The sequence below is a fragment of the Astyanax mexicanus genome, chromosome 18 (genome assembly GCF_023375975.1).
Source record: "Astyanax mexicanus isolate ESR-SI-001 chromosome 18, AstMex3_surface, whole genome shotgun sequence".
Taxonomy (NCBI): domain Eukaryota; kingdom Metazoa; phylum Chordata; class Actinopteri; order Characiformes; family Acestrorhamphidae; genus Astyanax; species Astyanax mexicanus.
Window position 1 is genome coordinate 44,606,732 of NC_064425.1, and position 13,255 is coordinate 44,619,986.

Below are 13,255 nucleotides of genomic sequence, written 5' to 3' on the forward strand. Positions count from 1 at the left end.
ACGGTATCCAGGGTAATGTCAGCATACCACCAAGAAGAAGGACCAACCACATCCAACAGGATTAACTGTGGACGCTGTAAGAGGAAGCTGTCTGAAAGGGATGTTCGGGTGCTAACCCGGATTGTATCCAAAAAAACATAAAACCACGGCTGATCAAATCACGCAACTCTCCTGTTTCCACCAGAACTGTCCGTCACCACAATCAATTATTGTGCTCTAAAACCAGGTGTTTCAGTTTCATTCTCCAACCCCTGTAAGTAATATATAGAACACATATGATAACAGCAAATAATGAGGTAGAGCATTTATAGTTTTTTTTATATAGTTTTTTATAGTTTTTTTTTTTTACCCCTGTTTCTGCTATAGAAGCTCATTCATTATATCTTCATTCATTCATTCACTCATTCATTCAGTACAGTGCACTCAGGCATGACCCCAGCTCGAGCTTCCACAGGAGGGCGTTCCTGAGACACTTTTCTCTCTCTGTTCCCCAACAGGAAACGAGTGAGAGAGAGAGAGAGAGAGAGAGAGAGAGAGAGAGAGAGAGAGAGAGAGAGAGAGAGAGTATTGTACAAGGAAAGGAAGAGTGCAGGCAGTGATCTGTCAGTGCTGGAAGCTGGAAGCTCTCTCCGGTTCTCCGGGTCTGTGGTTCTGTGGATATGGTGGGTTCCGGCGGTTCTGGTGGCTCCGGGCGTTGGTGCAGAGCCGCGCTGCTGCTCTGCTCTCTGGGTGAGTGTGAGCGGGATCTCCGCGGGGTTTAGCGGGTCTGGTTCGGGTGGTGTGTGGGTCTGTGGGTCTGTGTTTGGTAAGTAGTTAAAGCAGTGTGAGCTGGAGAACTTCTCGCTGTGGTAGAGGTGATATAAACACGGACTGGTAACTTTTCTCCAGTTTACTGAGAGTATACACTGCTTTCTGAGAGTATACACAGATTTCTGAGAGTATGAACAGCTTTAAAAACAGATTTCTGAGTTTATAAACAGATTTCTGAGTTTAAAAACAGATTTCTGAGAGTATAAACAGATTTCTGAGAGTATAAACAGTGTATAGAGGGAGCTGCTGATGGTGTGGATTTACAGTATATAACCGGTATTTAATAGAGAGTTGAGCTCTTTGGTCTGAAGCGTCGCGCTGTAAACTTAAGCTACAGTGTTTATATACCGCTGTTACACTGTAACACTGTACCGCTGCTGTTGTTACTGTTACTGTTCGTTCACTGATAATTAAAATACTGTTAAAATACTGGGTTAAGCTGTACTAAAGCTGCTATGTTGTTTTTATGTTGTTTTACAAGCTAAAACTATCTCAACACTTTTCCAGGGTATGGATAAATCCTTGTCCTGTTAGTCCAATAGGATTAATCTCTGTCTCGGGAGGAAACTGCCCCTTTGTGAAACACACGGGTTTGTTACTTGTTACTTGTTGTTAATTTGGTAATAAACATGGTTTATGTGAGTTCACATAACCGCAGAGAACCGCCGAGCATTACTGTAACTATATCAAAGTTTACATAACAGTATTGTCTAATTATTGTACTGCTTTATACACTAATGCAGCCAGTTTTGTTTTACTGTACTGTACCAATTTTCTCTTTTAATTGAGTTTTATGTAAACTTCTACACTGCAGTAGTTCTATTTTAACTTTACCTTAGTGTACAGTACAGTAGTTCTATTTAAACTATAGCTGTTGTTTACTGTTGCATGAGGGGATTCAATAATCCCCTTTTATCTTTAATATCTAATTAATAGGTTTAACTCTTTACCTCAGTATATACTGGTCTTTGTGTTGTTTTAAAAGCTAAAATTGTAGCATATATTTAGACTACATTTTTCTCTGGTTAATCCAATAGGTTTAATCTCTGTCTGGGAAAGAAATTGACCCTCTGTGTAACGCATGGGTTTATATAGTCGTTGTTTGTTGTTAATTTACATGGTTAATCTGAGTTCACATAAAGAGAGAGCATTACTGCAATTCTATTTTAGTAAATTTATCAAAGTTTACCATACGAAAATTCAATTTTGCTTGATCTTTAATGTCTAATTATTGTACTACTTTGTACTGATGCGCCCAGTTCTGTTTTACTGTACTAATTTACTAATGTAATGCTGCTTACATTAATCCCATTTTATCTTTTAATGCAGTAGTGCAGTAGGGTAGGGTTTGCCCTTAGTTTGCTGCACAGTTAATTTGAATGTTAAAGTTCTGTTTTTAACTTAAATTGGCATAATTTGTCTTTATGTTGTACTTTACCTTTCGTCAGATAGAGGTAAATCCTTGTTGTTTTCTCCATTCAGAATAATGTTTAGTCCAGTACGATTAATCCCTGTCTGAGAAGGAAACTGACCCTTGTAACGCATGGGTTTATATAGTCGTTGTTTGTTGTTAATTTACATGATTTATCTAAGTTCACATAAAGAGAGATTTGCAGAGCATTACTGTAATTCTAGTTTAGTAACTTTATCAAAGTTTACAATACAATAATTCCCTTTTGCTTGATCGTTAATGTCTAATTATTGTACTTCTTTGTGCTGTTGCACTCAGTTCTACCCATTCCTACGGGATTTTATTTTACTGTACTGATGTAATGCTGAGTTTTATGTGAACTTCTACACTACAGTATCATCTGCAGTGCAGTATATCTATATTAATAAATTGTACAGTAATTTATACAAATGAAATGAACCAAAAATATATATATATATATTATACAGCTCTGGAAAAAATAAAGAGAGCACTTCAGTTTCTGAATCAGTTTCTCTGTTTTTACTATTTATAGGTTTATGTTTGAGTAAAATGAACATTGTTGTTTTATTCTATAAACTACAGACAACATTTCTCCCAAATTTCTCCCAAATAAAAATATTGTCATTTGGAGCATTTATATGCAAAAAAAAAAGAGAGAAATGGTAGAAATAACTAAAAAAAAGATGCAGAGCTTTCAGACCTCAAATAATACAAAGAAAACAAGTTCATATTCATAAAGTTTTAAGAGTTCAGAAATAATCAATATTTGGTGGAATAACCCTGATGGTTTTTAATCACAGTTTTTTTTTTATGCATCTTAGCATCACGTTCTCCTCCACCAGTCTTACACACTGCTTTTGGATAACTTTATGCTGCTTTACTCCTGGTGCACAAATTGATTCAAGCAGTTCAGTTTGGTGGTTTGATGGTTTGTGATCATCCATCTTCCTCTTGATTATATTATAGAGGTTTTCAATTTGGTAAAATCAAAGAAACTCATCGTTTTTAAGTGATGTCTTACTTTTTTCCAGAGCCGTTTGGAGGCAAACTTTAGGATCCAACAATAAACAATAAAAGTGTGTGGAAAACATTTTTACACACCTGTTTCCATACGTCTCTCAGCAGATAGACACACGTCAGCTTCAGCAGCTTATCGCTCCAGTTTCAGGAGACGTCAGGAGGCGTTTGAAATCCGAGTGTTTGCTCTGAGAGGAGGAGCCGTGCTGGAGCGGGAGCCTCTGTTAGGGGTCGTCTCTTTATTTTAGTTTTTTCTCCCATTTAGGCAGGTTGACATTTCTCTGGCACGAGTTTGTACTCCTGCCCTACTTTGTAGAAATCAGAAGCAGTGCTTTTATTCAGCGCTGTGGATTTGCAGAGTGGGAATTAGAGGAGTGCGTGATCAAGGCCTTTAATATTCCAACTCTGCGATTTCACTGAGAAACCTGAGAAAAAGGTATCAAAGATTCACAGAGCCCGAAACCAGAGTCAGGAAATAATAACGAGGAGAATTCACCTTCCTGTCGTGGTGTGAGATGGGGTTAATTACTGCTCTCAGTAGTTTGCTTTCCTGTCAACACAAACACAGTCCAAACTAAAGGTTTTATAGACCCAAAAAGGCCAGTTTTGTTGAGTCACATAATCTCAGAGAGTCAGAGTCACTTTAAAATACAGTACACTGTAAAAATGGTATTTGATTAGTAGAAGAATTCATCTAATGTAATGTAATTTGAATGAAAACTATGTAAAATCTCATTGACCTACTTTTTAAATCAGTTAGGTTATAATAACTTAATTGCCATATTTTACCACTATAAGGCACAATTAAAATCCTTTAATTTTCCTCCAGAAATCATCAGAGCTCCTTATAATCCGGTGCTCCTTATGTATGAATTCTATCAGTCAGGTATTAAGGAGCAGTAAAGCCATTCCGCTGAAGTACAGAGTTATACAGGAGTTTCAGTTTAGTTCTCCAGCACTGAGACTGCCATTTAGAGGTGAGTATATGGGCCTGTATCCTGCTGCTTACCCCAGCTAGCACTGCTGGAACAGCATTAGCATTACGATCTTTCGTTCATGTATTTGTTTGGCCAGTCAGCTCCACACCTATCAAATATTATAAATGCCTGGATTAAAGTTAAGATGTAAAGAGAGTTGTTTAAGTGTAATAGTAACATATATTAAGTACAGATAATGGGCATTGTCACACCTGTAGTTGTGAAAGTTTATATCGACATTGTTGGTGATTATCACTTACAGCCAATGAAAACTCAAAAATCAGTGTCTCAGAAAAATTTTATTTATATACAGTAAGACCAATTGGTACTTTTAGTAGTGTTGGCAGTGTGCCAAGTCCTGCTGGAAAATGAAATCCACATCTCCATAAAAGTGGCAAGCCATAATCATCAACAGTAAAGTAATTTTTTGTGTGTGTGTAATACATCTATATTATATATTAGTTTCACATTTGCTGAACTGAATTACTGAAATAAAGTGACTTTAAATAAAGTAAAAACAAGTACAGAGGTGAGGATTCGCCTCTACTTAATGTCATAGAATGGGTATTTTATTACTGGTTTTAGTGGATTCTTACCAACACCTGAGTTAAAACAGTTAAAACAGCTAAAACCGTATTTTAGTTTTTTCCTCTCTTTTTCCCCTAATGGCCAGTTGTCTCCTCAGGCTTGTTTTTGTTGAGAACTCTGATCCACCCTACTTGATTATTTATGAGGGGGAGAATAGGGCATATATTTAAAATGACAACACACCTTGGCTGCGTTCCTGCAGGGGCGGAGATATGAAATACTCCATCATGGACTATTGCACCGCCTAAATTATACTTTCTCTCTTTTTGCCTTTTTTTTTTTGGAATGGCTCCTGGTGGGACGGACACGGGAAGGACCCGATATGTAAAGAAGGGCGTAAAAGCTGTGCTGCATATGCAAATGTTTCCCTTAATAGCTTCTGCGATTGTGCTTTACTACCAGTTCTTGTGTAATGTAGAGGAAAAGTGATGTACCCTGCGGGCTCCTATTAAGCCTGGCCTGAGGCAGCAGTTTGGTGTGGATATTAATCTGTTAAGTCAACCCGCTATCATTTAACAGGTGAATAATCTGTGGGTAAATGAACAGTCGGGTAATGCGGCGGAGGGATGGATGGGACTCACGCTGGGAGTGCAGGAAACCGGCGGCAGCGTGAAATCGCATTGGCTGTGGGAACGCGGGGCTGTGTCGCTTATCAGCGAGCGGCAGGGTTGGGATTTGGCTCGGGCCTGAGAACCGTGAGGGATTCAGACTGAGACGGCCCAGCCGTGAGACGAGTGACGAGTGAAGAAATGCTCAAGTTTGAGAGCAGCTGATGAGTTTGTCTCGTCTTTCAGCTGGGGGTGGACAGGATGGCCTTAAAATACAACCATAATAAAAAAGAAATTAAATGTTTAGACTATATGGAATAAAAATATATATATTTTTCCCTATATAAGATTTTTCCCTATTTTCTGCCCAATTTCAAGGCCAATTTTGCTCACTCTGAGTGCCAGCAGCTGATGGCAAGGCTGCATGAGCACGGGTTTGACCCTGCGACCTCCCGTTGGACCACTCAGCGCCCAAAACATTAAGTTTTTTACGTTTACTTGTTTTTGACATTTATTTGATTGCAGACTGTATTATATCTTAAAATATTTCCCAACATAAGCCCTGTCCGAAACAGATTAGTTTCTCAGAAGGTTCTGGGGTAATTTTCTCTTTTTTTTTTTATCCTCTGTGATTTTATTCCCGTCCAGAACTATCATGTACGTGTTTGTCTTTCTCAGACGTCCTCTGAGAAAAAAAGTACAGGCTGAATTATTTACTGTTTTTTTTTAAGCTGAACTCCGTACTCATTCGGTAATTTTAGTCCCGTCCGGACGCACATCTCTGGGTTTCATCTCCTTGCCTTTAATAAAATAGTGAAATAGCTATTTGTCCCCAGCCGTGCACCGTAATTACACTTGGGCTCAGTGATCCCATGGAGATCCACATTAAAAAACATAACAGCGAGTGGAAATGGAGGAGCTACTGAACGCAACACGATGTCATGTGACCGAGAAAGCCAATATATATATATATATATATATATATATATATATATATATATATATATATATATATATATATATTGCCAAACGTATCCACTTGCCAGCATTGAAAAACGTGCTATTTTATGCCAGGTTGAGGTGCTAGTCAAAACAGTAGTCAAAAAAATTTATTTTTTTTCTTTACTTAGTTGAGTAGTTCTTGCTTCTCATAATATGGATTAGAACATTACTCAAATATAGGGTTATAGCTTTTAGACCTCAAATAATGCAAAGAAAACAAGTTAATATACATAAAGTTGTAATAGTTCAGAAATCAATTTCTATTTGGTGGAATAACCCTGTTTTTTAAGGTTTCATGAATCTTTGCATGTTCTCCTCCTCCACCAGTCTTACACACTGCTTTTGGATAACTTTATGCTGCTTTTCTCCTGGTGCAAAAATTCAAGCAGTTCAGTTTGGTGGTTTGATGGTTTGTGATCATCCATCTTCCTCTTGATTATATTCCAGAGGTTTTCAATTTGGTAAAATCAAAGAAAATCATCATTTTTAAGTGCTCTCTCATTTTTTTTTTAAAGCTCATTGTCTGTGTGTCAATCTGGCAACTTCCATGAGCTTTGCGAGCCAATGTGGCAGAAACTCGAACCAGGAAGTGTGAAATTGGGCTTCTGTAGATGTTTTACACTGTCTCCTTTATTACTGATTGTTTCTTGGAAGAATTATAGCAATATTATTGTGTATGATTTGATATTTCAGCACAGAAGAATTAAACATACATATCGTTCAGATGTTCTCCAGACAGTCTGTGTTGTTTTTTTACCTGGACGCTTAAGTTCTCTACGCTCAGGTTTAATGTTTTATCTGTGGATGGTGGCGTGTGGAGCATGCGAGTGTCTGTGACAGCTGGTGCCATAAAGACTGAGGGGAAGCACTGCCTCACCCGGTGTGAACGATTCTTTAAATAAATTACCTGGATGAAAATGCGATGTGAAGCACTTGCTCACCTTTTGATGGCATCACAGCACTGCGTTCAGTGCGAGTAAGACTTCACTTGTCAGATCGTTCTTGTTCTTGGCATCATTCGCTCTCTGCCCTACATAGTCCTCATTATTACCTGCCTTCTGGTGGAGAGAGGGGTGGGGGATGGGGGTGGTGAGCAGACAGATGTAGAACAAGAATTGGGCACAAATTTCAAGTTTCCTTTGGCAGCGCTTTCTGCCAATTTTCAAAGTAATAGAAACTGTAGGAAAAAAGCTATAAAACTTGTAAAACCATTTTTACCTGTAGTCAATTTTAAAGGTTTGGAGACTTTTCTTCTTTGGTTTGGTTTGTTTTCACACATGGGATGTAGATACCGAACCTGCCCACCTCCATTCCCCAAGGCCCATTTCCACACTCAGGGTTGTCGGGTACAAAACACAACAGCATCCAGCAGATGACATGTCTCTCCAAGTCCTGCTGGAAATTGAAATATACACATCCATAAATGGTTTGGAGAGACATGTCAGTCATCTGCTGGTGTTGATCCACTGTGTTTTATTATCAAGATCTTATAGCACTTCATATCTTACAGCTTCCCTCTGCTGATAACAACTTTTATGCAAATGTGAATTTCATTTTCCAGCAGGATTTGGCACACTGCCCACACTGCAGAAAGTAACAATTGGTTGATTTTTGGGTTTTTATTGGCTGTAAGATTCATAATAATCAACAATAAAAGAAGTAAGAACTTAAAATAGATCACTCTGTGTTTAATACATCTATATAATATATGAGTTTCACATTTTGAACTAAATTTTAAAATAAAATAACTTTTCAATGATATTCTAATTTTTTGAGATGCACTAGTATAAATTGTGTAGTGGGCACAATTTATGAAGGTGGTTCATCCAAAATGTTGCTGTTTCTTGTAGAGATAACGAATTGCCACTCTATAACAAGAGCTTCACTTTAAGAACGTCCAAGAATGTCGCTGTATGAAAAGGCTTTCAGTGCTCTTTCAAGGTTGCTTGTTTTATGTTGTCTTTTCACATCATCACATTTTTAGAGGAGTGCGTTTCTTTGCCCACAGAAGCATCTGGTGGTGCTTGGCTCTTTCTGCTGTATTCCACTGTTTGCGTTTCTGAGGAGTGAGATTGGAGTGGACTGGGCGGCTCTGGGGAGTGTGTGTAACAGACTGCAGGAGGTCCATGTAAACAGAAACAAGCATTTCAACCTGGAACTGAGTTTTCTGAATGTTTTTCTCCACCATGTTGTACAGTGGGGTTGATGATGATGGTTCTGGGGATAATTCAGACCTCTATCTTGTGTAATTAGAGTAATCTGGGTCATCTTGTCTGTTCTTTCCTAATGATTTAGTCCCCTCAGAAACATACTAACTACTGCATGTTAGTGCTGGGCGATATGGGAAAAATCATATATCACGATATGGATTTTTTTTTTATATCACGGTAACGATATATATATATATATATATCATGATATACCACATTTGAGTATGTTTTCAGTTATTCTTCGAAAAATATGACAAAATAATATCATTGCTTACTTTTTTCCAACTTTATTTCAAAGTGACATTAAACCCAGCCTTTACAAATGAGAATTACTACCTTTTAGTGCACCAATATATATATATATATATATATATCAAATGAAAAAAACAAACAAACAGATGAGGTAGATGCAGTAGCTAATTTTTAAAAAATTATACAGGTATTTAAATTGAGTTATTAAAATAAACTCCGTCAAATAATGTAAAGCAGCGTCTAGGGGTGGGCGATATGGCTCTAAAATAATATCACGATATTTCAGGGTATTTTTGCGATAACGATATACTTGGCGATATAGGAAAATTTAAATAATTCATTCATTTCAGGAATATAGTATAACAGTATAACAGAATAATCATAATGTGGCAAAATAAATAATATAGCATAAAATAATATAATGCAGCAAATAATATTGCAGAATATTTAGTGCATGCACATAAACTGCAAACTAAAACAATTATACAATAAATACACCTAAAGCTTCACAGTAAATAATAGACTACTTTTAAGACAGAACATTTATTATCACGATATGGATTTTTAATATCATGATATTTCTGTGTCACGATATATTGTATACGATATAATATTGCCCACCCCTAGCAGCGTCACATCGCACATTAACCACATTATGAAGCTTTTTGTTTTGCAAAGACTACTTTATTATCACTTATATAAACCGAGTTTATGCAAAGTGTCCACGTCAATACATTTCATCGTAGCCTGCTTTATATATTTGCATGCATAATTGATGAAATTACTGTAGAAACAATATTTATCGTCATATCGCACAGCACTACTGCATGAAGTGTTATATACAGTTTTATAAAAAATTTGGGCACCCCTGATAAGTTTTTTTATGATTTTCTTTTTAAATCATTGCTGATTCTCCTTTAACAGAAATAACATAACAGCCTCTAAACTCTTCCTATAACCTATAAACTCTTCAATATGACTTTTAGCCTGATTTAAACCCAGTTTTCCAGTTGTGGTGAGTCTGTGGAAGGATCTAGTGTGAAGACTGTAGCAGATTTTACAGCCTCGGCTTTAGTCGCAAAAAATCTATTTTTTTTTTTTTTTTATTCATTTTATTTATTTATTTTATTTATGTATTTTTTATTATTATTATTTTTTTTTTTTTACCAGATTTTGCCCAAAGTCTGTTCTCATTTGCATATCTGCCTGAGACATGACTGCATGATATAACTCAGCTTTGCAGCAATCTGGGATGCATTAATTATTATTATTATTTTTTTTTTTGTAAAGTGTATGTGTGTGTTTGTTGCTGAATCACTGATGAATCCTATAGTATGTATGTTGCCTTAAATGGAAGCTATGGAAAATGTTCTGTAAAAGCCCTGGACAGTGTTAAAATTTATATATTATTCCTTTTTCATTTCAGAAACAGGAAAATTAGCAGTGTTTTATAATCTTTTATAATCTGGTCTTACACTGTCAGTGTAGTTATCAGCTGCACCTGCTGCTGCTGATTTAGTGCTGTACCCTCATGCGGAGGAAGGGGGTCATCAAGATCCAAGTTAACAGTATATTTATAGCTTATTAATGTTCTTTTTTTCCTCTAAAGAAATTTTATCTTAAAGTGAAGCTGCACCACTTGAATCCTGTGAGTCAGAGAAGACCTGACATGCTCCTGCTGTTATAAAATGGAATTGAATAGTTTCTAAAAAAAAAGCACAGTTTCTACAGCTTTATTCCAATACACACACACACACACACACTGGAACACACACACACTGAGGCCATTTCAACAAATAGCCATAATACCAGGAGCTTGCTGTAACACACAGATCTGAGCAGATAACTGGGGTCAATTGGGGTCAATAAGGATGGACAGAATATTCTATATCAAAAGTGAAGCCACTACAGGTGTAGCATCTCTAATGACTGGTTGCAGAATGATGTTTAGCCCCGCCCACTTCCTCATACATCATCTAAACACAGATTTTTAGTTAGTTTCCCTGTGCTAATATTGCCACTTTTTTTATTTTCTTCCACAAAAAAAAAAAAACGTTTTTGTAAACTCAATGAAGGCAGTCTGAGACAAAAATAAGAGAGCACCTAAAAATGATGATTTTCTTTGATTTTACCAAATGTAAAACCTCTGGAATATAATCAAGAGGAAGATGGATGATCACAAACCATCAAACCACCAAACTGAACTGCTTGAATTATTTTTTTTTGCATCAGGAGTAAAGCAGCATAAAGTTATCCAAAAGCAGTGTGTAAGACTGGTGGAGGAGGGGGAGATCATGATGCCAAGATGCATGAAAAAAAAAAACTGTGATTAAAAACCAACCAGGGTTACTTCACCAAAAATTGATTTCTGAACTCTTAACTTAAAGCTTTACGAATATAAACTTGCTTTCTTTGCATTATTTGATTATATTTTGTTATTTTATGTTCTAAATGAAAAAAATAATAATGTTAATTTTACTCAAACATAAACCTATAAATAGCATAAAAATCAGAGAAAATGATTCAGAAACTGAAGTCTATGTGTAGTATAGTATATGTAATTATGATTTAATTACACACTGCTGTCTCATGATTTTTAGCATGTGGTTGGTAAAACTGGTGGAAAGCTGCAGTAAAGAGTGATCAGAGTGTTTTAGTGTTGTAGTTTGGCAGAGACGCTAAATGCTCTTGGCTGCGGTGATGAGCTGTATTTACATCCAGACTTCACAGCTAAATTTTACTGACCTGTTCTCAGAGCTGCTGATGCCCAGACTCGCTCACCCACCATCAAACTGATACTGATACCCACTGAAAACAGTGTTTCTCACGCAGTCTGACCTCCTGACCAATCAAACGCTGCGTTTAACTCACTCAATACACAGCTTTTGGACGACGCTCCCCTGGGTGGAGGTTTAAAAACCCTGTTTCTGTGGAGAGGAAGTGCTTCAGGACGGCTGTGGCTGAGTTCTGCTGCTAAGCAGAGCTATTCTATTCTAATCCAGAATAATTACATTTGCATTAGGTATTCACATTTATATTGTTCTAACACAGCCGTCGCAATGTGGGCATGTGCAATAGTCACAGTAATAGTAGTAATGTGAAATACTGTAATTATGCTGTAAAAGCAAATATATAATATTTTATGCTGTCTGATACAAAAATACAAAAACGAACTGCATTGCATCGACTTCTGGTGACTTTTTATTTGTAATATCAAAATATACAGTATATTACAGTATAAAAAACCTATCGCAATCAAGGCTGCTCAATATAAATAATTTCAGCATAATGTGTGCAATATAAATTTGTTATATCACAGGATGTACAATATAATGTAAAGCCAATGAACTTATTTGTCATTTGTAACATATATATATATATATATATATATATATATATATATATATATATATATATATATATATATATATATATATATATATATATCAGGCCAGTATAATTAATTTTATTTTGATCTTAAATCTATGAAGTGCACAATTACTATAATGACATTACACTATGTTAGATCATTGACCTGTTTAGTATAAATTCATGTATTTTTAAATATTGTAATAAATATTGCAAAAAAAAAAAACCCAAATAAATAAAAGTAATAAATCTTCCAAATGTTCGTCAACTAAAATTAGTTGAATATGTTTTGGTCTGACTGTTAGCATTCGAGTAGCCTGTTAGTGGTTAGCCTGTTTGTGGTTGGCATGGTAGTGGAGTTAGCCTTCAAATGGTTAGCCTGTTAGCCTGTTAGCCTCCTAGTAGTAAACCTTTTAGTGGGTCGCCTTCGATTAGTTAGTTTGTTAGTAGATAGCCTGTTAGCAGTTAGCCTGTTAGCAGTTATCTAGTGTCTACTCTGTTAGAGTTTAGTCTGCTAACAGTTAGCCTGTTAGTCTTCTAGTGGGGTTAGCCTTCAAACGTTAGCCTGTTAGCAGTTGGTTTGTTAGGCTTCTAGCAGGATTGGCCTTCAGACGGTTAGATGTTAGCCTACTAGCAGTAAGTGTTATAGCGGTTAGCCTTTGATCGGTTAGTCTGTTAGCAGCTAGCCTGTTAGCAGTTAGCTAGTGTCTACTCTGTTAGAGTTTAGTCTGCTAACAGTTAGCCTGTTAGTCTTCTAGTGGGGTTAGCCTTCAAATGTTAGCCTGTTAGCAGTTGGTCTGTTAGGCTTCTAGCAGTTAGCCTGTTAGCTTAACAAGATGAATAAGACTTCACTCCCTCTGAATCAAGTTTTTATGATCGTTTTTATGATGGTTAGTTAGTCAGAAACGGCTGTACTGAGCTGTCTGATACTCTGTGTATCTGTGTATCTGTGTATCTGTACTTCGCTAAACCTTTTTTAATCATCAGACTGATGATTTAATAATAACTTAACTTTGTATTTCTTCATTTTTTAGTTTCAAAATAACGCAG

The 13,255-nt window shown here is 36.4% G+C and overlaps 1 protein-coding gene across 1 annotated transcript in view; it reads left to right on the top strand.

Annotated features, from left to right (window-relative positions):
- Positions 1-554: 554 nt before the first annotated feature.
- b3glcta (beta 3-glucosyltransferase a) overlaps positions 555-13,255 on the top strand; it is a 128,543-nt gene continuing 115,842 nt past the window's right edge. Inside the window, exon 1 of the mRNA XM_022668772.2 lies at positions 555-729. Coding sequence (XP_022524493.1) covers positions 660-729 — 70 coding nt within the window. The 5' untranslated portion in view covers positions 555-659. The remainder of the gene's footprint in view (positions 730-13,255) is intronic.